The 25,959-nt window shown below is 34.1% G+C and overlaps 1 protein-coding gene across 1 annotated transcript; it reads right to left on the minus strand.

Annotated features, from left to right (window-relative positions):
- Positions 1–20,141: 20,141 nt before the first annotated feature.
- Positions 20,142–22,558, minus strand: LOC121240304 (transcription factor MYB35-like). The gene is made up of 3 exons (XM_041137701.1): positions 22,343–22,558; positions 22,088–22,217; positions 20,142–21,698 (listed from the first exon to the last, which is right to left on the minus strand). Exons 1-3 carry the CDS (start codon positions 22,476–22,478, stop codon positions 21,047–21,049), a joined length of 918 nt encoding a protein of 305 aa, XP_040993635.1. The 5' UTR covers positions 22,479–22,558; the 3' UTR covers positions 20,142–21,046.
- Between the last annotated feature and the right edge of the window lie 3,401 nt (positions 22,559–25,959).

Genomic DNA, 25,959 nt, shown 5'->3' on the forward strand with positions numbered 1-25,959 from the left:
GCTCAGGTAGTGACTGCTTTACAAGAAAGGGGAGCAATGGAATACACGATTGTGGTAGCTGAAACGGCGGATTCTCCGGCTACATTACAATATCTATATGATGTTTCATGCTTAAAATAACATTTAATATGAATGTGACATCTATACAAGAATCATAAATAAATTATTTAAAAGTAAGTTAAAAGTTAACTTACAAACTTCTCGGGTACTTAGGAATTTGGTGCAACTGTAATAAAAGTTATTCTGAGTTAGAAATTGTAAGCTTAAGGAAGATGTTCATAATAAAATGGGTCAATAAAATAATATTTACAAAACTGCCCCTACCTTTTTTCGAAATTACCACTTAGGCCCTAAACATTCACTATTTGCATTTTGGCCCCAAATCTCACCAAATCTCACAACATCATATTTTACATATTCTAAATCCATATATGATCATAGAATTGCAAGAATCAATCGACTAATATACCAAATCCATTCAACCCGTGGCATGCATTTGTGGGTGTTTTTCTGATTTCAAGTCTATAACCTCTTTGGATGCATGAGTGATCAAGTTTCATCAAGTATCAAACCATAAATTTGATCTTGGGGACATACTTATAACTTTCAGGTCACACGAGTTTATCCCAACACTTATGCATTGGTTAACACCAAATCTTCATAAAACTTTCAAACTGAGTGCATGCATGATGTTTCTAGCTTCTTTTTGTCAATGTGAGTTTTAAAGCCTAAATGAATCATGCATTCTAACTCTCATCTTGATAACAAAGTATTTATAGATGTTTAACACTCATGGTTTGGGAACTTAACCAAGATTTCACAAGATAAACTTCAACCAAGTGGAAACTGAAACATGCTAGATGATCAACACAAGATATTGGCTTATAAACCTACCATGACATGTTGTTTTTCTCACATTTAAATGCTCAATCACTCATTCAAGACATTAGTAAAACATATAAGATCATATCAAGACATGTCATGGTTAAAATTTTATCTTAAAACAATTTATTCAAGCAAGACTACAAATCTGAACCGAAATGCATGTCTTCAAGTTAAACCTCATATAACTCAATCAAATCTTCATTTTCATCCCAAAATTCAAAGCCTAACATGTCAATCTAACACCCAACAAAAAGATAGGGTAGGTTTACTCTCCAAACCGTGACTTTTGATGCTCCAAGAACAACTCACTCCAAAAACTCACTCTCACACCACTCGGTTTCACCCTTCTCTCACACTAGGAGAATTTTACTCTCAAGAATACCAAGAGGAAGCCTGGGAAAGTTGTGTGAGGAGGGGTGAAGGGGGTATTTATAGGACTCAATGGAGGGGTGAGCAGTGAGGAAGGGCACGACTTGGCTGAAGGGTGAGGGTTATGAGTGGTGGATGTGGACGATGAAAGTATTGAGTGCAATTTCAAGTGTCATGGCTTTGGTTAGATGAATAGTGGCCTAAAAATACTTGCTTAGCACACAGTCAAATTCTAGAGGATGGCCATAGGTGCAGGGGCTGAATGGTATCAGAATTTGAAACAAAACCCATGGGGAATCACCATGATGGCCGACAGTTTTGGTGGAACCAAAACTGTCCAATTTTTATCCTTCTTTTGTCCCATTTTCTTGGTCTGTTTTGTTGGCATAATTACCACCATTGAGTGGCCTTCCCATGTGGGTAATGAAGTATGAGTAATGGTCATGTGATTTGGTTTGAGCAGAAAATGAAGGAAGGTTTGGACGTGCATGGGTTTCAGTCAAAACAATCAACTTCACCATCCCATTCGCCAATCGGTTTTGATGCTCATGGAAGGGGATTGGCCAAACATAAAATTGAGTCCTTTGACGCACTTCCTTAGGCTGAATTGGTAGAGGTTGTGGCGTGAGGGGGTGGCAAATTTTGGTGTAGAAAGTTTTTGAAAGAGCATGGGTAATCGGTTTGGTCCATTCTTCATTTCCTAGGTGAATAGTTGTGATTTTCGCTTGGCTCATGGAATTGTTTTTGGCCTCCTCTTAAGTCTGATTTTAGGTGATATAATGAGGGTTGAGTTTTAAAAAAACCTCTTGAAAAACTTATGGAAGAGACATGGTTTTGAGAGCTTGCTTTGGGTCCTACAGTTTGCTCTTGGGTATGTGTCGATTGGTGGGTTGTTTGGCATTTGACATTCCTTTTCTTCATGTGACATGGGTTGGGTTTAGTACACTATTCTAGGATTTTTTAAGAGTGATGCAAAACAAGTGTAAAAGAAAAAAATTTCAGATCTGAAATTATGAACAGAAAAGCTTGAAGAAAACTATGCAAGTCATGATGTTTGGGTTACTATTCATCGAAATGATAATGGTTTTGGAATAGTAACCTTAACTCAAGTTAGGAGCCTAACCATGGTTGAAAGGAAACCCTTAGGGACATGTGGCATAGGTTTAGGAAGAAAGGAAACTAAAGGTACGGTGTATGTGGGTCCCATTTGGAAGAGTGATATGAAATACTAGGCTTGGGCTTTAAGTGTTGAGTTCTTATTGGGCCATATGAACAAGCTTTTTGTGTGAGCTTTAGAAGTGGACCTTTGCTTGGCCCTATGTCCAGACTTGTTAGACCTTTCCTTGGTCTCAATAGATCACTAAGTTGGGTCCTAACTTTGGGTCTTTCTAAATTGGGCTTATAGCCTTAGATCTTACTAAGTTGGGCCCAATTGTCTTATGCCTACTAGTTGGGCCTAATGCCTTGTATCTACAAAGTTGGGCCTAAGGCCTCTGTGTCTATCCTTAGCCTTCTCATCTTAGTAAGCTAGGGCCCTTATTAAACCATTCTTGGGCCTTCTCCAAATCTATCTAGTATTTTAATCAAATCACTTAGCCCATCAAGGTGGCAAGTCTCCCATATGACACATGTCATTCCTCCTTTGGCCTCTTGGCAAATTTTTTTTTTTAAATTAAATAAAGTACTAGAATTTTCAAATAATTCTAACTAGACCAAAGGTGTAAGCTCTTTTTGCCAACTCAAACCTCAAAGTTTTTCTTCTTCCCAAGTTTCACAACTTCTACTAGCTAGGGTAACAGTTACTAACGTCAAACCCTAAGGTGTTTTTATGTGGGGTGTTACAAAACACGTGCTCTAATACGAACTATCAACACTCAAGAGAAAATTGAACTAGGCGTGTAGTTTTCCATAGGGAAGTACACGTGAAAGATATTTGACTATGCAATTGCAGCGAAAATTTAAGCAATATACATTGTGGTGACAACGCTAGCTATTACGTACCACGACCCTAAACATCATAATAAAAGGGTCCTCTCACCCTTTATTAAATCTAAAGATGTTACATCACCCAAATGTATATAAAGTGAGTCGTCAAAAGGCGACGAACCGATAACAAGTAGTCGCCCGACTTAACATTATACACATTTTAACAAAAGGTACAAGTTAACTACAACGGCTATTAGTCTCCGTACTCAAGACTTGGGCAAGTTTTAATCTTCTTCCTCAGACGTCATGCCGGGGTCTGGATCTACATCATAATCAATGGTCCTAAGAATGAAACCATAGGTAGGTTAGGTGGCTATGACAAGACTACCAATGAGAGATAATTCTATCGAAAATGCTATGAACACTTTCACGAAAGATTAGACTATAACACCCAACTTAAGACAATAATTTGACAATAGTAACCCGTGACCTTAGTCAAGTGGAAGTTATGATCCTTAAGAAAAGAAAAACCTTTTGATCATGATTTGGCAAAATGACTTCCACCGTTTTGTTTTGTTAGAATTTTTAGAGAATTTTAGAGCAATGTAAATTTTTGAGAAAATAGGTGCCAAAAGGCCAATAATGGCATGAAGGAAGCTTGCTATCTTAGTGGGGTTGGAATTTGGTCCATAGCAAGCCATGGGAATTAGATGGATTTAAAGAAGGCCCAATGGTTGGTTATAATAAGTGTCCAAGCTTAATAAGATAGAGGGCCAAGGATAGGCCTAAGACTATAGGCCCAACTTAGTAAGATCCAAGACTAAGGCTCAACTAGTAAGCTATAGAGGCCCAAGGAAAGGCCCACATAAAGGTTTAAATCCTGAGAAATATAGGGCCCAATGAGAATTCAACACTTGGAGATATAGCTTAGGATTCTCATCACTATTGCAGATAGGGCAAACAACCATCAAGCAAATGGTTTTCGCTCTATTGCAACCCTCCCATATACCCGTAGAGTTTATTCTTCACCATGGTCAGCCCTCTAACTTGAGTTTAGGTTTATATTTCCAAAACCCCTCATCATTGCCATGAATAGTAACTTGAACATCATGACTTGCCAAATTTCTTCAAGTTCTCTTCTTCATGAATTTTTATTTGTAATTTTCATCTTTTCCTCTTGTTTTGAATCAATCTTATGCAACACTAGAATAGTAGATCAAATCTAACCCATGTCATGTGACGAAAAGGCATGTCAATGCCATTGAAACTCACCAATCAGTGCACTCATAGAACAAGCCATTGAAACCTTGGCCTTTCAACAAGTTTCTCAAGAGGTTTTGTGCACCTTATTCAACCCTTATCATGTCACCTAACCTTGGAAAGCCCAGACCTAATGTGGAGCCAAAAACAACTCCCATAATCACTCGAAGTAGGAAACTATTCCACGTAGGAAGTGAAGCATGCTAGCCGAACCTTCCAATGTTTTTCAAAATATTTTCTGCAGCAAACACATCCCTCCTCACACGCCTTAGCATCATCTTTAGCTCTGGGATCATGTCATAAAATCACCCTCTTGAAATCTTAAGATCTTTCCCAAGTAATCATTAAAAATGATGGACACTTTGGTGCTAAACCATGTGCTCATTTTGGCTGAATCTATGCCCATTCAAACCTCTCTTCATTTTTAGCTCAAGCTAAACCAAATGCTAACCATTCATGCCTCAATACTCACCAGGAAAAGCTACTCAAGTATTGTTTACTATTGATCAAAACAGGCCACAAAAAATAGGACAAGAGATGATCAAAGCTGGATATCTTTGGAAATCCAAAACAGCTAGCCACGTACTCGATTTCTCTTGAAGGATTATGTGATTCTTTTTCTAACTTCTAAACTCATTTAACTTCTACACCAATGGTCTTCATCTAGAAATTGTTCTTGGGATAATCAAGTGAATTGTTCAACTATTCCAAGCTGAAAACCCAAGCATGCACTCCACCACACACTTCACCAATCACTCTCATCTCACCTCAGCAAAACCGTGTAGCCTTCTATCCATTTGCACCTCCACCTCTTTCAATTGAACCCTATAAATACCACTCTTCTTCCCTCACTTCCTGCCACACCTCCTTCAAGTATTTCCTTAGTCTTCTTCAGAGTAAAACACCCTTAGTGTGAGAAATGAGTGAAACCGTGAGGCTAGAGTGAATACCTTGGAGGGAATTGATTCTTGAGTATCTTAAAGGCTACAGTTTGGTTAGTAACTCTACCTTATCTTCTTTTTGAGTGATAAATTAACATGTTAGGCTCTAACTTATGGCATGAGAATGAAGATTTGATTGAATTTTATGAGGTTGAACTTGAGACGTACATTTCGATTCAGATTTAGAGTTTTCCTTGTACAAATTATTTTGGGATGAAACTTTAGACATGACATGTCTTGATATGATATTTTAATTCTAGCTAATATCTTGTTTGATTGATTAAAGATTCAAATTTGAAGAAAACAACATGTCATGATAGGTGTATAAATAAAATATTTTGGGTTAATCATCTAGCATATTTCGAATTACCCTAGTTGAAAGGTTATCTTGTGATTTCTTGATTATGTTTTCCAGAGCATGAGCTAAAGCATCTAGAAGCATGTTGTCGACAAGATAAGAGTTAGATTGCATGATTTAATTGGGCTATAAGAGTTTAAATGTTAAAGAGAAATTAGATACATCATGCATATACTCAGTTTGGTGAAGTTAGATGTTGATCAATGCATAAAGGTTGATAGGATCTCATGTGACGTGAATATTAGTTGCTAGCTTGTCCTTAGGATCAGATCCATTATTAGTTACATGATAATTTTTTGGTCACACCTACATTCATGGAGATTATAGGCTTGAAATCAAATATAGTAAAAACTAGCTTAATGCATGCCACAGGTTGTTTCATCTTGTAATTCTTAGATCATATATTGATTTGGAACTTCAGAAATATGATATTTGTGCAATTTGGTGAAAGTTGGGTCCAATTTATAAATAGTGAAAGTTTTGGGTCAAAATATCAATTTTGGGAAATTAGGGGGCAAATTTTAAAATATTATTTTTGGTCCTAGAATTCTAACTGTAGTACATATTTTATTTTAGCAAGAAGCGATCCATAGAAGTTTCTACGTTAGCTTCTAACTTACTCTTGGATAATTTATTTATAATTCTTGTATAAACACTACATTCATATTATAAATGTCATTTCTATCATAAATTGTCATATGATACATTATTGAGCATTGGCTACTTGCACACATGGCATGTGTTATGTTGTTTTTTGCACAAAACATAAAAGAATACTATTTCTACCACGTTGCATAAAAACTTCATTTTTGCATAAAGCTTGCTACATGTTATGAAATGAACACGTCATAAAACATTTTGTTACAAAGCATTGCATGAAAATGTTTTATCATGACCCAATGCTAGGATAGGGGAATATCCTAGTAAAACTCCTATGTCCACTCTGGAGTGAATAAAAATAGAGTGATAACCCCTAGGTTGACAACGAGTTGTCAACGGGATTTGAAGGAATTCTTTTTAAAGAATATAGGAGCAAAGTCGTATATGACACCTAATACTGGTGAATGCATATGTTATGATAACTGATGATATGTTATGATGATGAAATGTTTAATATCAATACATTGAGAAATAGGTCTGCAGACACGTAATTTCAACATAAGTTGTGCTACAGTCACCAACAAGTACTCACAATGTAAATGGGGAACTGTGATGATATAATATGGTATGTGATAATGGCCCTAATAACAAGAAGTATGTTTTTAAGAAAATGTTTTCTATAAGAAAATGTGCATCGAAGCTCTTATTGGAAAAAAATGTTGAGGAATTCGGATGAAAGGCAAATATGGTTTTCTGCATATCATGCATAACTCACACGTTTATCATTAATCATGCATATTTTAACTCTGTACAAATTAGTTGTTTAACTTAGTGAGATTTTAAAGAATCTCACTGTGGTAGTCCCACTATCATTCCCAGGAATGATTGAAGTTGTGTTAGAACCAACATTTGATGAACAAGATGGTGATGAACTCCATCCCTTGGCTTCAGATGATTAAGAACAAACCCGCTCCCGACCAAAAGATGGAGTTAATAGTAATGTTCTAAAAGATGGTCCTATTCACCATGGAACATATCAGAGAGATTATTTAAATCACCTTTTTATGAACCTTGTTTGTAATAAGAAGATTTTATCTCCCAGATTGATGTTTGACTTATGCCTTACTATTTGGACCTCTTTTAAGTAAGGAACTATCTATGGTTAAATTACATATTGGGATATTTAGTCTATTATGGCATAAAATTCTTAGTAGTCACCCCTTTTTCGCTACAATTATTACATACTGCTAGTAGCATATTAAGATGCATCACATATTAATTATCATGAACAGGGATATGTAGCTATGTGTTGCATGTCCCAATGCTTCAAGTCTCTATTCCATTCCAAACGGAAGTTGGGGGCATCACATGCTCAAATACGTAATTACATGACAAGGAATCACCCTCACGCTTACAACTAAATGCATTCTCAACCGTGCTGAGGAATTACCCTCTCAGATAATACATTTGCATGCATAGGTATGGCGAGGAACCACCCTCTGGGATCGTTGCACTTTACTTTTATGCAAAGTACATAAACATATTAGTATTAGTATGGCAAGGAATAATCCATCTCCAATATAAGTATAAATTCCATGAAAACTAGTATTCGGCCTGTTTTAGCCTTGGTAACATTCTTCCACCTCATAGTGCTTATCACATAGATATTTGTCACACAAACTTCTCACACAGAGATACTTATTGCACTAGGAATGCTTGTACCTAGCCAACCAATTGGAGGACACCAACACATGATACGTCCAGGGATCCTACATCCTAACTATCAGCTAAGTCTGAATACAACATCGTTCCACCTGAATCCCCACGAGGTTTTTTCCTTGTGTGAAGGACGTGGAAATGTTTCGCAACAATGGTTCGGGAAATTTTTTGTCTCGTCGTATGATCACAAATTCACGCTGCCAACTTCTCACACAGAGATAACAAGTCTCACACATAGATAGATATTCTCACACAAAGATATTGGGTTCCGACAAAGGGATACAGAGTCATGTATTGAAAATAGTTAACATATTCAAACATTCAAAGCATTGGAAATCAGTTTGTAAATATAGGCATAAACATAATGATCAAAAGATTTATTCGTGCTTTTAAAATAGGGGAGGGAAGTTACATAGACAATACAATGTCTCTTACTCACAACATTTACCCCATATTTCTGAGTACTGTCTTAGAACCTAACCTACCTTCCTACGTTGAAAATTCTTGCATTGCCTCTTTGCTCATTGCTTTCTGAACTAGTTGACTTTTTTAGCCTTTTGGTAAATAAAGTCTCAAAAGTAAGATCTCATCTCACATCCAGATCCTTTAAATAGGGTGGGATTTTCAAATGTCCTTTCTTACTCCGAATCTATGGTAAGGATTTGCTTTAATCCTTCCCTGTCATACTGCAGGATGGCAAAAACAAACTACCAAGCATGACCCGCATGTTTGGTCCTCTGACTTTCATAGAAAAAGGGTCTCGGTCGTGGCTTACTGCTACGTTCAGATAACGTGATTCGTCAAGCCTTCATAATTCATCGTAGAACCACTCCAGATGTGACCTTTCAGATGGAGAGGGCTTCTACGTGTTATACTAACACTTTCCTTAGCACTTCCATGTACTTTCGGAAAGCTCCCTCACTTACCCAATCTCTTCTAGACTACTACTCGCCTTGGCGAGTAACTCTTTGTCTTGTCATAGTTATGGGCGTGGCTCCTTGTTCTCGCCTTCTCTGTAAGTGGCCTTTTCATGCTCGCCTTTAGTGAAATGATACACTTATCTCCACTTTGCTCTGGGACACATTAGATTAGTGTTTGTAAGGTGCTTACTTGCCCATTTGTTGGATTGGGTGCATTTTGCAGTGCACGCTGCCAACTCCTTTGATCACTAAAATATTTCTCATCTTTTTGTTCCACTCAACTCCAATAATGGTTTGCCCCGGTCACGCCAAGTGGTTTTCCTCACATAGGTGTTCATTTTTTACTAATCTAATCACATTCCTTGGACTTGTTGTTTCCATTGGTGGTGCTCATGCATATCAGTCCAAGGTAGAAGCCATTTTGGGTTGCCAACACCCAAGACCCTACACGAAGTGTGGAGTTTCCATGTAATGGCATCCTTCTATCATCGACTCATCCAGAATTTCAGCACTCTGATTGCTCCCATTATAGAGTGCCTCAAAGATTGGAAATTCCAATTGTGTGAAAAGGCAAAGACCAACTTTCAGCTGGTCAAGCAGAAGATAATAGAAGCATCAGTTTTGGCACTTCCAGATTTTTAGAAGATCTTTAAAGTGAACAACAATGCTTTCTAGGTGGGTATTGGTGACGTACATAAATGGCCAACAAAAGTTGAGTAGGCAACTTGCCAATTGGGTTGCCTATCTGCAAGAGTTTACGTTCTCACTGAGGCACCAGTCAGGGAGTTTAAACCTAGTTGCAAATGCATTGGGCCTCACTACCATGAGCACTAAAGTAGTAGGTCGTGACACCTACAAAGACTTGTTTGCAAAAGATCCTTCATTCGAAAAAGTATTTATAGAGGTAAATAAAGGGAAAAAGTGATTTTCTTTTACGTGATGACTTTTTGTTTTGTGACATATAGCTGTATATCCTAGATTCTTCGAGAGAGAGCACATTAAACGAGAGTTACAAGAGGAGGGGCACTTTGGGTTGGACAAGACATTGGCCTTTATCTCAACAGAATACTACTGGCCCATATTGACCAGTGACGTTGCACATTATGTAGAGAGATGTTTTGTGTGCTAGAGGTCTAAGGGAGCCCTCACCAATACTAGGCTTTACACTTTGTTATCTGTACTTGAGAGCCCGTGCTCTACATCAGCATGGATTTTGTCTTGGGTTTGACTTGAAGACAATGGGCGATGGATTTAATCTTGGTGGTGGTTGACATGTTGTCTAAGATGGCCCTTTTTGTAGCTTGTAAGAAGACCGTGGACGCTACAACGATTGCCCATCACCTTTGACTAAGAAATTAAGTTAATAAGTAATTTTTGGGAGAGTTTGTAGGAAACAATGGGAAAGAAGTTGAGTTTAGTAGTCCCTGCCATTCCTAAACAAACGGGTAGACCGAGGTGGTGAATCGAAACATGGGCAACCTTCTGAGGATCTTGGCCAATAATAAGCCAAAGCACTGGAACCTTGCCTTATCTCAAGCAGAGTTTGCTTATAACCGACCTAAACACGGGACTACACAGATGAGCCCATCTGAGACTATGTATAGGCAGAATCCTTTAGGCATACTTGACTTGGCACCCATTCCATGTATTGGTCACAAACATTAAGGCAGAGGAGATGGCTGAGCACCTTCAAGAGTATACAACCAAGTCAAGCATGCAATCCAGGAGAACAATGTAAAGTACAAGGATTAAGTTGACAATAACCTTCACCAAGTTCTTTTTTTTGTTGTCGATTTTGTTTAGGCTCAGCTAACCCATGATAGTTTTCTTATTGGTGTCACACCCCCAAAATCCACTTGGGATTTGATCAAACTTGAAGTGTTGAGATATGCAACACAAAGTTACATACCTGCCTTCATGACAATTAAAGATGTAGTCCACCTAGCATGCTTCTAAGAATATGCAGTAAACACAGCAGATAATTTTTTTATTAACATGCATTGTACCAGAATGCTAATCCCAAAGCATACTTTCATTCTATTCATATCCACATAATCAATTGTCACATCTTTCATCCAAGATACTAAGTTAAACCACAAAAGTAGGTCCCAAAACATGGACCCCTTTTTAAACCTCAAAAGAGAAGCACTTATTACAAGTTACAACGTCCTAATCCTCATCCTATGCTTCCATAAAATTTTACGATCTTTTCTAATAATATCGAAATGACTTCCGAAAAATGCTTAGCTAATACAAAATGGTTATCTAGGGTGAGAGACTCTTTACATATACACATCCATTGTGGCCCCGAATTCCCCTCCAAAATTCCTTTGATATTGCTTACCAAATATATAATCATCTCCATATAGTAGTCTATCAACTAAAAATGATTGTCCACAGTGAACTAAGCATCAATCGGCTCTAGCCACACCACCCTTAGCCTCATCCAATTCAATTCCATTGGTCTCTATCACAGTATCTACCATTTCGGGAGGAATGGTAGTTGGAACTACCACATTGAGGTTTTACAAAATTTCAGCAAGTATACATCTAAGCTACCAATAGTATAAATAAGCATGTACGACAGTAAACATGACATGTATGCATGATACACTTTGAGTTGCTTATACAAAACATGACTTGGAAACATTATAACTCATCATGAACATGGCATGCTTGCTTGCATGAACATAAAATATTCATTTTTATACACGTTTGATTACTTAAAAAAGGACGCTCCACGGTTCCCCATAGGTTGTGTGCTCTTGCCGGTACTGCATCACATCACAAGTCATTACACCCGCTGTGAGTACATCATTCGTGAAGGCTTTACCCATAGGTAAATCCACAACTTGTACTTGTAGCTTGTTTTTGGCACCAATCAGTATTTGGTTCCTAACTTAATTCCGAAAATCAGTTACTTAGGTACCATTTGAAGTCTGTTGACTATACTTTGTCAATCTAGTATATTTCACTCCATTTTAAACACTCTAAAATGGACAGGTGAGTTCTATTAGGATAATCTCTCATCCTATCAATTTGGATTGTGATTGTGAAGCTCTCAATCCCCGCTTGGGATGGAATGGAGACTTAGAGCGTCGAGACATGCAACACAAGGTTAAATACCCCCGTTCATGACAGCTAATATGCAATGCATCCTAGTATACAACTAGCAGTATGCAATAATCGCAGTAGAAATAAAAGGTTAAGGTGAAAAATATGTCAGAATAACTAAAACATCCAAACTTCATTAATTAGATAATTATCATGTTCAAAATACTACATTAACATAGACTTATATACAAAGTCATAACATTCTCTTAATGCGATCTAAAGCATAAAAGACTTGGGCTATGAACATCAAAATTAAGTCCAGTTTCCTCTCCAGATCCAACTCCTCCTCAATCATGCGAATCCAATGCTCCATCAATCTCGTCCTGGTCGATTTCTGACACAACTTCTATCATTACGAGTGGAATGATAGTGGTCCCATAAAATGGTGAGATTCACTCGAAATCTCAATAAGTTAAACAACTAACTGACATAAAGATAAATCAATCATAAAAAATGATAAATATGCAATGCATGAGATGCAAAAAATTAGTATATATGTCTCCCATCCAGATTCCTCAATATTTTTTAAAAATATGGAGACACGGGTCTTTACTCAGTAAGTAATTTCTTTATCATTTTTTAAAAGAAAACTTATTCATGAAAATTTCATCATAAAATTTCATCATCATAGACTTACATCATTATCTTAAGTAATAACATAACATGTGGTAATGTCACAGTTCCTCATATGCACTGTGAGTACCTGTTAGTGACCGTAGTATAACTTACATTGAAACTACATTGTCTATAGACTCATTCTCGATGTATTGGTAAATATAACATAATATCATAAAATTCATAACGTGTACACCCACCAGCGTTAGGTGTCTTAACATGTTGACTTCGTTCTGGCGTTCTTTAAAAAGAACTCATTCGAAGCATGTTGACTGTTCTTCATCAATCCGAAGGTTACCACTCCATTATTAAACACTCCAGAGTGGACAGAGGAGTTCCAACAGGATAATTCCCCTTCCTGTCCTTTGGGGTCGTGACAAGAATGATTTTCATGCTATGCTTAAATTTTTTTTTTTTTTTTTTACATGTGCATATGTAGTAAATTTCATGCAAAAATGACACTTATAAATGTAATATACAAAAATGTTGAAAATGTCATATGTTATGTTAGTATGCACTCGATGTGTCATATTACATGATAATTTATACTCAAAATGATAATTGAAGAATAAATAGAGTATTTATCAATAATTCATAAGAAATTTATCAAGGTGTAAGTTAGAGGTTAACTTACAAACTTTCGGAAAAATTTGAAATTAGCGTCGTAGCTGCGTAAATAGTGTGTATACTAAGTTAGGGTTAATATTCTTATGGATAGGTTCAAAATCAAAGGCTTCAAACAAAATTAGATATTTACAAAAATACCCCTAGACTTTTAAAAATTGGCATTTAGGCCCTAAATTTTCACTTATTGCAAACGAACTCCAAATTTAACCAAATTTCATGGATTTCATATTTTTGGCATTCTAAAACCATCCATACCCTTAGATTTTTAAAATTCAAAGTGAAACTTATCCAATTAGTCACAATACATCCTAGTTGATACCTATATGTATTTCAACTATTGATACCTATAAATGAATGCATATGAGATTTTTTTTAATCATTAATGATCACTAACATCTTTCAGAACATTCTGAAGTCTAATTCTTGAGTAATCAAGTTCATCCCAACACTTAATCAAATCTAAGAAATCCTTAATCACCAATATTCCTAAAACCGATTCATGCTTGATAATCAAAACAAGATAGATTTAAAATCTATCATGACATGCTTCTAATCACTAATTTAACCTTCCATAATCATTTTAAGATAATGATAGGTCATATAAAATCATGCTTAGGATATACCATAGCTAAACTTCCAATTAAAAATATTCAATCATTCAAACCTTCCTTTAATTGACCCGGTTTTGCATTAAGCATCATAACATTATCAAAACTTAACCAAATTTCATACCAACACTTGGAAACAAAACTTGAAATGCTAGCTAAGATCAAAAGGAAGAAAACTTACAAATTTCGTGGCCTTCCAAGCACTCTAGACTGCCTTACACAAGAACACTCAAAAACTCACCAAAACTCACTCGGTTTGCACTCTTTTGATCTCTAAGAGGGGGAAATGCTCTCAAGGCTCAAGATGTTGCTTGGAGCTGTGGTTTGGGTGAAATGATAAGGTGAGGGAAGTATTTATAGGTGGCCAAGGGGTGAGGGATGTTGGCTTGGGTGCTTGGTGATTGGGTGAAATGGGAAATGCTCAAATCTGAAAAATTTCCAGATTTGCTTGCATGAGCTTAGGTCACTTGTGTAGAATGAAATAGTGCCCTAAACCACCATCATTTCCTCTCCACAATAGCTACAAGGGTCCTGTAGATGACTCCAGGTCGTGGGGCATCATTTGGATAGCATAAGATCTCTCAAACCACCCTTGAAACAGGTGGATGAAGGTGGTTTTGTGGTGGCAGAAAATCATTTCAGTTTTGGATCTTTTTGGGCAGCAAAAATGAGTCAAAATCCTTCATGATGGTCATGGGACTTCTTGTTGATTGGGTGGAGAAGGAGGTGGCGTGGGGTGGTGGTGCAAACCATGGTAGGGGGCTGGTTCAAATTCAATCCAAATGGTTCCTACACAAACTAGACCAAGGTGCACCCGGTTTGGTTCTTTAAGTTGGTTGATGCAACCAATTTCGTCCAAGGCTCAAACTGAGTTTTGGAGGGTTTCATAAAGTGTTTAAGGATCATATTACCCTTGAGGATAAACCACAAAAATGTTGGGGCCAAGGGCAAAACAGTCCAAGCATTACAAAGGGCAATGCACAAAACCGATTGAAGCATGATTTGGGCTTGTTATGTCATTTTTCTTAATGACATGTGTAATGGTTTAGCTAGGGTATTAACATGTTCTAATCATAGTTTAAGGGAGTATTAATTCAAAAAAATTTGAATTAAAAATTTTAAGAAAAGATTAAGCATGATTAAGCTTCAAAGCATAGCTTAAAGTGCACTAACCTCAAGTATGATAGTTAATGGCCTTAGCCAATTTTCAAAACTTAATTTTGGTACTTTGAGTGTGATTTGGGCTTAAGGAAACCCATGGTATGGTGTATTGGGCTTTTGGTATTTGAATGATAAAATGAGTCCAAACATGACTTTGGGCCATATGAGCTTGAAAATGGTCAAGGGTCCAATCTACACCAAAAGCCTTATATCTTCCTATACTTGGGCCAAGACTAGTTTTGATTTTCTAAGGGCTTAGTTCAAGGCTTTCTTGGGCTAGGCCCATGAATATACTTGGGTCCTAAAAAGCCTCACCAAAATTATTAATGAGTTTGCCTCTCTAATCCTTAGCTCATTAACACTAAGTACTAACATTAATGCTAATCTCACTATCAACCTTAATGAAAGTGATTAACTCATAATTAAAAGTCTAATCTAGAGTACTTAAGGGTTAATTAAGAGTTAATTAAGCAAGGTGTTACAATGATAAAAGAAAAAAACGACGAATGCATGACTTATAAACATTTTCATGACACACTTGTATGCTTATAACATGGCATTTATGGCAGTAACAGATAATCATGTAGCAGAATAAGATGACATGGCATGGCATATTATAAAACAACAAAATGGGCATAAATAAAGCATGAATATAATTAATGCAACTTACTACATTACATACATAAAAATACCACAAGTTAGAAGTTAACGTACAAAATGTTGTGTAACGTAAACATAGCGTAAGCTAAAATGAGATATGTTCTATAGTTAGAATTTCTCACTTAGTCCTTATAAAAATAGAACTTACTAACTTTGTGCTTAATTTGCAAAATTACGCCTTTACTTTTGAGAAATTACAAATTAACCCCTAAACTTAAGGGAATTGCAAAACTTAACAAAATTTAAATACTTCATGTAAATTTCACCCTAAGTCCAAATATGGGCTTAGAATTTACACCTTACTATAAGAGCTACTCTAGGCCAATTGACACATAGGCTAAAAATCATGTTTTTGTTTGCTACTTGGCCATTTATCACACTATCATGCTTAACCCAAAATTAAAAACTCAAAAATATCACATCCCTAATTCTAAAATCAAGTCAAGACACTAAATCAAGCATTACACAAAAGCATAAACTCGTCACTTCAAAGAATCACGCAAAACATCAAGGTTAGGTCAAACTTAACCTAATTTTAATGTTTATGGTCTATCACTTGCATTTCAAATCGAAGGACTCAAAAGGTCAACAAATCTCACTTCTAACATGTTAACCATTCAAACTTAGTTGATAGCATGCTTGACTTAACAACAAAATCACATTACTCAACAATTGAAAATTGGCTTGCACATAACACTTGGAAACTGAAACTTAGCATGCTTTTGACTTAAACATAGAGACTGTAAATCCTTGATTTACATGCATGGAATCTTGAAACATACACTCATATCCCGAAAGTTCTAGTTCTAACTTAGTCTAAGCATCAAATCCAACATTTCATAGAAAATAATCACACCAAAACATTAGTAAACCAGATAGCCTCTAAACTTAGCATAAAAACATAATCTTAACATATTTGTCAAAAATTGACAAGACCCAAGTCATAAAACTTTACAAATATGACTTAATCCATATATCTAAGCTTTAAGAACAATAATTATAAATATCAAGACCCTAAAGCAAAAATAAAAAACTAAACCAAACAAAACTCATTTAAAGGATTCAGTTCTATCATTTTGTGATGTATCAATTATGTTGTGTCAAAGGAATTTTAAATAAGAATATTTCTAAACTTTCGCTCTATTATTTTTGATATCATGTTCTGATTCTACATTATGAAAATAATTATATTTTGTTTTGCATTCTGAACTCTGTAAATGTTCATGTTTACACACTAGTATATGTTCTTTGCTTGTTGAGTTGTTGATAACTCACCTCTTATCTCCACAACATATTTTAGATAATTTTTATGCATCAGCTAGAAGTCAAGAATAGGGAGTACTAATAAGTTTTGATGATCGTAGAAGGTTAAATGTCATAAGGTACAAAGACTTTTTTGGAGAGTCTTATTTGGTAGTGTTATTATTTTATGTTGATTTAGTATTTTGGGTCATGGATATTTTCGAGTTTTTGTGGGGATTTTAATGTGTTTTATTAAGGTACTTTTGTGTCCTTATGAAGGAACATGGATATTTGTATTGAACAAATAAGTTAATATTTTATGGAGTTTTTAAGTTATTTTTAATGTGTTATTGAAGATGATTTTAGGTAACAAGAACTACATTTTAAATAATAGGAAATACATCTCCAGTCCCACGGGACGGAGCGTTACACTCTAGGTTTTACACTTCCAAATTAAGGGGGCTGGTAGTGGGTCTTGCTGTTCTGATCCAAGATTTTTACGAATATATGATAAGAATTTCGTGAACGATCGGCTCTATATTGAGTTGATTGCCCTATTGATAGATTTCTCTTAGAAATATTATTTTTTTTTTCCAATTTCCTCTTAGTCCTAGAACATCAAATATGGTTTGCTACGTCTCAATCCTCTTTAATCATAGAAAGAAAAATAAGTTACAAAATTAATTTAGATAATGATAGGTTTACTATCTCTTACCACTTATTTATTACTCTATAGTATATTTAAAATTTTTATTTTTTTATTATTTTGTTTTAATTATTTTCTTAACATCCTTAATCATTACGAAATAATTAAAAAAATATATACAGCTTCACTAATAATCATTTCTTTAACTATTAAATAAAAATAATAATAAATTAATTAAAAATAAATAAAAGGAATACTAAATAAATAGTAGGAGATAATAAATCTATTATTATCTTAATAATTTAACATTGTTGTTCAATCAATCGAGTGATGAACAATCACTTATTGAGGTGTGCTCAATGAAAAAATAGATGATCACATGCAATTGTTTTGCAATTTTTATACTACAATATTTTAAGTCAATAACTTCTTAAAAAATAATTTATAAAAATAACAAAATATTTTTATTTTAAAGTAAAATTATATAAAAAAATATATTATATTTGTATCGTTAGTCACGTCAATGAAAGTCACCTAGTCACAAGTTGGATGATTCTGATCTAAACAGTTTTGTGTTTTTTTAAATAAAATCTACGGTCAATACAAGATACTTGATTTCCATTCTCGATACTTCCAAATTTTCCATACATGTTAATCCTCTTTGTTGACAACAGATAATAATTCTTTGACAATTTTAATTCATTTTAAAAGACTGCAAAACAAACAAAAACAATAATATTTCAACTGTCACTCTGTCAGTAGGTTCCAGACCTTTTGACCTTTACACTTCACCAGAAAAGACATTCCTAGAAAAAGCTTTTCCCAATTTTAAAAAAAAAAACAAAAAAAAAAAAAAAAAGACTTAGCTGGCAACTCAATGATTTTAATCTAAATTCATTGAAGATGCAGCTTTGCATCTAATAAATTGAAATGCTTGCATATAATTTTTCTTATAATATTTTAAGAACTTTAGTGGTCGGAGATTATCTTCTAATTTTTAATTTAAGCCTTACCAGACAACATGGCCGGAGTCCCCCAAACAGTGCTTCATCCTGACAGAGATCTTTTGCATCAAATATATAATTTGGAGCCGCTTCAGACGGGGATTCCCTGCCACTATGTCAATGATCGTAGATTGGCAAAGGAAAATAGGAGAAAATAAAATATAATTAGGCCACGATGTTCTATATTGAGAAATTCTATATGACTTATAAATAAATTTATCATTAGTTTTATAAAAAGTTATCACGGTCCTCCTATCAAATTTTTTATGAAGAGAAACGAGTATTTTTATATGAAATCAGAGCGGGTTAAACTATAACTGATAATGAGTTCATGCGACCTACTCACGATAATAGTACCGAAAATACCAACCCACACGTAAGGGGACATATTGAAAAATCTCATATGACTTATAAACAAATTTATCTTAAACTTTATAAGGAGTTACCACACTACTCTTATCATGCCTTTTATGAATAGAAATGAGTGTTTCTATAATCCATCATTTTCAACCTTGAAACTATGTTTTCAAGGCATAAGATTAGGGAAAATGTGATTGGTTCTCGATGCAGCTAGCTGATGCAAACCCTAATAAATGTGATTCGTTTTTGGGACTTTCACGTAAATGCATGTACTAATAATAATAGATCAGAACTAGTTTAGACAAAACACATGGAGACAGCGAGAAATAAGATCTTCTGAGCTGGAATGGCTACAAACGGGCGTTTGAGGTGCATAGATTATCTGTAGTAACTGACCTTGATAATATCAAAGTAAAAGAGATATATAGACATATATAGTAATGGGGCAACATCAAACAATATTCCAAAAGTTCTCAAACTTTCAAACATTCCTCTTAACTTCATTTCTAAATATGATCACTCAAACATAACATACTTAAATATTTCAAATTTTAAACTTTTTATTTAATCATTATTCAAACATAAAAAAATAACCCAATTTTTACAAACTACAATACAATTTTTACAAACTTCAAAACAAAAATAACATTAAAAATTTATATTCAAATAATTTCTTAAATTTATCTATTCATGAATTTCACAAATTCCAATACAATATTTATTTTAAAAAATATTTTTATTCAATTCTTTGTTACTTATTTCTTAAATCTAATAAAACATCTTTAGACTATTGCACTATTATTTACAAAACTTTAAAATACTTTAAATATCCAAACATGTCTTTAAGTACTTTATAATAAAAATAACTTTACAATCTGACATACTACATCAAGTCACATACGTTTGTGATTTTAGTTTGGTATAATCCCTTTGTGGTTAAAGATTTTCTTTAAGTCTATCATACAACATTTATTACTCATTTAATATATATTATGAAAAATATTAACATAATAAATGCTATCAAGTCTACTTAATGAATAATGAGTCTATTTTTATTTCGTTTAATTCTCTTAGTTTTGGCCTAGACAAGAACTTGAGAAGTAGCAGCTTGATGCGTTGTTAATTTCAAGCTTAAATTAGTTTTCATTTGGCTAAAGTACTGTGACAATAAAGATGACGTTATATATGCATGTACTAACGATTTCACAGACTCGAGGTACTGTTGATAGCTTCTGATTACAGATTGTAAAATGTGAAAAGATTGTAAGACATGGACGATGACTGCCATAAGCTGTCATGCACGCGCCTCCGCAAAACTCCAAATTTTCCATGGTCAAGTTTTGAACTTTTTGGCAGACAAGTTTCCACCTTTGGTCTGACCTGGTTCGTAGAAAATGATTCTGGGCTTTTTATATTTTCCTCGCAAGAAGCGCCAACCATCAAAAGGACCCAAATTACCCTTTAAATCAGGCAACAGAAGAGTAGTTTAGGAAGAGTAGAATCGACTTTTCGTCAGACAGCATACTTTACACGATGAGTAGAGGGTGCTCGAAGTCCCAGCCAATGACTTATAAACCAGTGGAGAAAGGAAAAGATCAGAGGAAACACTAGTTCTTCTGCTGGCTTAATTGGATTGTGTTGGACATAAGATTCTGGTTCTTGAATGATACAAACATCGTTTCTAGTTTTCAGAATTTTTGTTTCTGATTGGAGGAGGTAGCGAGCAGTGCTAGTCAGGGTAGGCAGTGCAGTACAAGGACAAAAATAAAAATAAAAATCATCATTACCCTTTCCAAAAGAAATGCACAAAATAAAAAAGAAGCTTTACCATGTACTGTCTAAAAAACAAAGAAAAGAAATAAAGAAATGTTTCATTTCATTGAAACACAGACCCCCACAAACTCAAGTCTTATCTCAATCCCACCATGCCCTACGGCCTTACCCCATCAAATCTTTCTGATTTTTCCTTACTTTAAAGTCCGACAGTCCGTTTTTCAGTAGAAGTACGTGCCCTCTGGTGTGTTGCTTTCATCAATATTGAACAAAGCTGTTAGAGCCACTATTACTACTTCTAATCAGCTGCTTAACATCATGATCAAGATCATAGTGTAATGGGATTTCTCCAAAATACGCATTTGCTTTTTCAGCCCATTGTTTTTGATTTTCACCTCTGTTGCTGTCATAATTAAGCATGGACTTGGGGTTTTCTTCTAACCCGTTTGAGACATAGCTCTGGAAAGCCATTCCTTCTTGTTTAATGTCTCTGCCATAGCTGATCTGAGTACAACTCCCATCGTCTGAACTGCGGCAGCTTCCTTCACCTCCAAACATGAGGACGCTCTCTTTCACAGGATAATACGGCATGGAACTCACGCAGCTCTCATGGGTTTGGAAAATAGAAGGATTGGTGGCCAAAGAAGTGGAGCTGCTTAAGTAATTCGATGGGAATGAAATGGCTTCGAGGCCTGAGAAAGATTTATAATAAGAGCTGCATTCTTCGTATAGAGAGGATGACAGTGGTTGAGATTGAAATGGTGGGATTCGGGGAGAGGACGCGAATGGAGGAAGTTTTCTCTGAGGAGGAAGATGCATCCCCATGAGCTTCTTCTTCAGCTTCGTGTTCCAGTAATTCTTGATGTCATTGTCAGTCCTACCTGGCAACTGAGCGGCAATTATCGACCACCTGTGTAATTGACAAAATATTTGTTCGATAAGATGAAAACACCAAGCTTTCTCCTAAATGCTTTGATTGGGGGTTGATGTTGGATCTAAACTAGTTGGCATGCATGCAGCAGGACTTTTCCAAAAATAGTAGATTCTTGATAGCTGAATATCTCTATATATAATAAAAAGAAGAAAACCCTGAATCCTTCTTATATTTTTCCCCTTAATTTTTGTTACCCCTTTTGGGTAGATTTCATCAATTTGATCTCATTAAAACAGTGCATAATTAGGTAAAACTGAAAAAGAATCACCCTAAAGACAATTTGGGCAATTTTTCAGGTGGAAACTGAAATTATTTGTCAACAACAGCACAATTTTGCAACAAGTAATATGTGGAGATTATTGTACCTGCTTCCAATGTTAGCAAAAAGGGTGCAGATTGTTCTGTCTTCCTCGTCAGAAAACTCACCATGCTTAATGTTAGGCCTGAGATAGTTAAGCCATCTCAACCTGCAACTTTTCCCACATCTCTTCAGACCTGATGCAGAATCAGAGCCAAATAACTAAGAAGCAAGGAGATCATGAGAGAGAGAGAGAGAGCACAGTTTAAACAACGTTATGAAATCTGCTCATCGTCGTTTAATTTGTTTAGCTTAATCTTACCAGCTTTCTGCGGGAACGCAATCCAATTCCCACCAGTTCCATATTTCTCTATGTATTCTTTAAGCTTTGAATCTTCTTCTGGTGACCATGGCCCCTTCTTGACATTTGCCTTGTCACAACAGGGAGCCCTCCCCATCTCTCTCTCTCTCTCTCTCTCTCTCTCTGTGTCTCCTCTCTCTCGGTTAGAAGTGTTGCAATCTCTTGGATATTCCCAAGCCTATTTTAAAGAACCAAAGGTCTCACTGAGCAGAAGTCCACTAGATCCTTATTGTGCGTCTGTAAATTGTACCTTAAAATCAAGATATATAGGAACTAGTTTTGGAATTTGTATACTTATATATTAATCATTGTTATCTTTGTCAAATGTTAATTAGCTAAGTTAAGATTATGACCATCATTTTAGGATATTAGATTCAATTTTTAGACATCTGACATGATATGTAGGAAGAAAATGGTGCAAAAAGTCAAAAAAATAAAAATTACTTTGGTTGCTTTCTATGTGTACCTTCGATTAAAAATTTTCCATTCCCTCGTGCTCTTTACTCTTTCTTAATAGAAATAGAAAGCATTTTTTTCTTGACTATATAAAATAAATAGTATTACAGATATAAAGAGATTACATAAAAATAAATTTATAAAATGACATATTTTTATGCAATCCATTAAATTTGTTTTATAATAAAAATAATTTTATAATCTAATTACATGTTATATAAAAAACATACCATTTTATGAATTTATTTTTGTGTAATCTCTTAGTATTTAAAGTATTTCTCATAATGTTTTCAAATCTGGATAACAAAAAACAGAAAATTAAGATCAAATTTGGCTGATCAACTTGAGGGAGCCGGATGATAATACTCAGATAGAACTTTCCATCTCAAATATTGGCACCCGAGCTAAATTGCTCGGTTTCCTCCATCTCTCAAAGCATCCAAAGTTTCAGTACGTGGAAACTCAACAGCCAGTCCTCCCGGTCTTTCTTTTTCCTTTTTTTCTTTTTTTTTTTTTAAGAAGAACAACATACGGAAGATTTAAATAGTGAGTTGAGATGAGATGAAAGTTAAAAGTTAAATAAAATATTATTTTTATTTTGAGATTTTGTATAGAATTTTAAAAAATTGTAATAATGATTAGAAGAAATGAGATGAGATGAGTTGAATTGAAAGATTATTACAAACCGATTAAATTTATTGCTACAGGAATTATGTTGTGACCTTTTCCAACTACGGACTAAAATGTTGAAGATTATGACCGTATTAGGATCGTTCACATCATAGGATAAATACCAGTAATTAACCAGCATATATATACAGATAACGTACATATTTATAAAATATATAATCTTTAAAGTAAGAGCTTTACGAGTGGTAAGGCTCTAAGGGAAGTCCAAACTACATTGGAGCTAGCTCATATTTTAAAAGGATTAATTAATAGTACAATTATGATAATCAATATGGGATCTCATGCATGCACCACTCATATGACTATATCACAATTGAATTTTTGTGATGGTTTTGAATTTGTGACAGTCTAAAAATTATTTTCTATGACGGTTGCAAGAAACCGTCAACAAAAGTATTGGACGAGAAATGGTTATACATTCGAACTATAATAATGTTTCGTTTAAATATAACTCAGACAGTGCTGTTTTAGAATGCGTACATGCGAACGTATCAAATGTCATGTTCGAACGGTTCATATATATTCGAACATTAAAACCAATTATGTGCAAACGTGTAAGTTTTATATTCGAACCATTTAGTTCATGTTTGAACGATAGTGATTAACATTCCAATGTGAATTGTTTTAAAACAAAATTCATATGATTGCGTTATCTATCCCCAAATGATTTTACAAACGAACGGATTTAGACAAATGATCATCCGGTTAATTAATTGCTGAATATTTAACAATTTTTTATGCACTAACTATATATTGAAAACTGCACATAATTAAATACTATAATTTTATAAATTCCTTAATTAATTAATTAGGTCTGATATATCAACCAATAAGATGGATTAGATTATTTTCCCTTAATTCTGCATCTGAACAGGTTCTTTGGGACTGATCACTAATACTAATCAATTTCCTCCTTTTGAGTTTTGAAATGTTGACTCATTCGTATATATATCCATCATAGCCATAGTACGCCAGTACAGGTCGTGGAAAATGGCTGCCTTTGTTTTTGGCTACGCGACACTGAGAAATAGAGGCCTAAGAAAACAAGTTGAGTAGGGACTCTGTTTAGTACTCATGGATTTTATTACGAGTAACACTACATCCACTCCAAAATTTATTCCGAATGTATGTTTCGAATTTTTTTTTTTCTTGTATTTTTTAAATTATCATAAATATTTAAAAAAATAAAAAATTCACAACATCATTAAAAAATATTTTCTTAATTATTAATTAAAAAAAAAACTTTGAAATGGATTGGAGACAAAATTTCGATAATTTGCGTTAAAATGTTTTACCAAATTTTAAAAAATATGAGAAGAAAAGTTGAATAAAATTATTATAAAATTAAAAATATTATTAAAATTTAGATTTTTAAGAGTAATGCTAATCATAATCATTTTTAATACTATCATCCTCTCATCATCTCATGATGTGGTATTAAATGATTGAAAATTATTTATTATGTTTTATTTAACAGAGTCTATCGTTTAATGTCAGGGATGTTAAAAGGATGATAATAAAAATGATGATAAATAGATTTTTCTATTTTTTAATATTAGTTTTATTTTAAAATTTGAAAAAAATTGAATTACTTTTTATATTTTATTTGAGAGTTTGAGAAAATTATAATAATTAGATAATTATTAGATAAAAAAAGTTAAAAATTTAAAATTGAAAAGTATTTTAATATTATTTAGATTATATTAAAATGAAATAAGAGAGATGATCTCAACATTTAAATGGAACCTTAATAAGCTAATAAGATGTGACGGAACCTTACAATACGAATGAAATGCCCTTACATGAGAAATTAAGGGAGAAAATGCCCTTGATTAGCTACTCAACTCGCTTATTATAAATTAAGGCATTGTTTGATTATATAGTTAAAATGAGATCATGAGATTATATATTTTATTAAAAGTAAAATAAAATATTATTAAAATATTATTTTTAATATTATTTTTATTTAAAAATTTTAAAAAATTAAATTTTTTATTATATTTTATGTTAGAGTTTAAAAAAATTATAATAATAAAATAAATTAAATAAAAAAATTTAATTCTATATAATCAAACTAGTCTTAATTCTTCCGATCGATGTCAAAAACTGTAGGGCCCAAGCAGTACTTTTAAAAAAACTAATAACACAACTTGAGTCAAACTTCTTGAAATTTTCGTAGAAGTTAAAGATTTTACTATTTTTGTAATTGAAAAACGTACTTACTTCTATGATTTAATTTAAACAAAGACTTGTGTTGCATTGACGCAAAACTTCCATGACTTTTGTTAGGGATTTATTCTTTTATATTACTTTAAATATTTTTATTTCCAATAGCTAGATGTGTGGCCCGGCTAGCTTTGATGATACAGTTTACACCATATATATGCATGTAAATATCAAATCGTATCAAATCTCAGGATAGGCTAGCATTC

The sequence above is a fragment of the Juglans microcarpa x Juglans regia genome, chromosome 7S, assembly GCF_004785595.1.
Source record: "Juglans microcarpa x Juglans regia isolate MS1-56 chromosome 7S, Jm3101_v1.0, whole genome shotgun sequence".
NCBI lineage: Eukaryota > Viridiplantae > Streptophyta > Magnoliopsida > Fagales > Juglandaceae > Juglans > Juglans microcarpa x Juglans regia.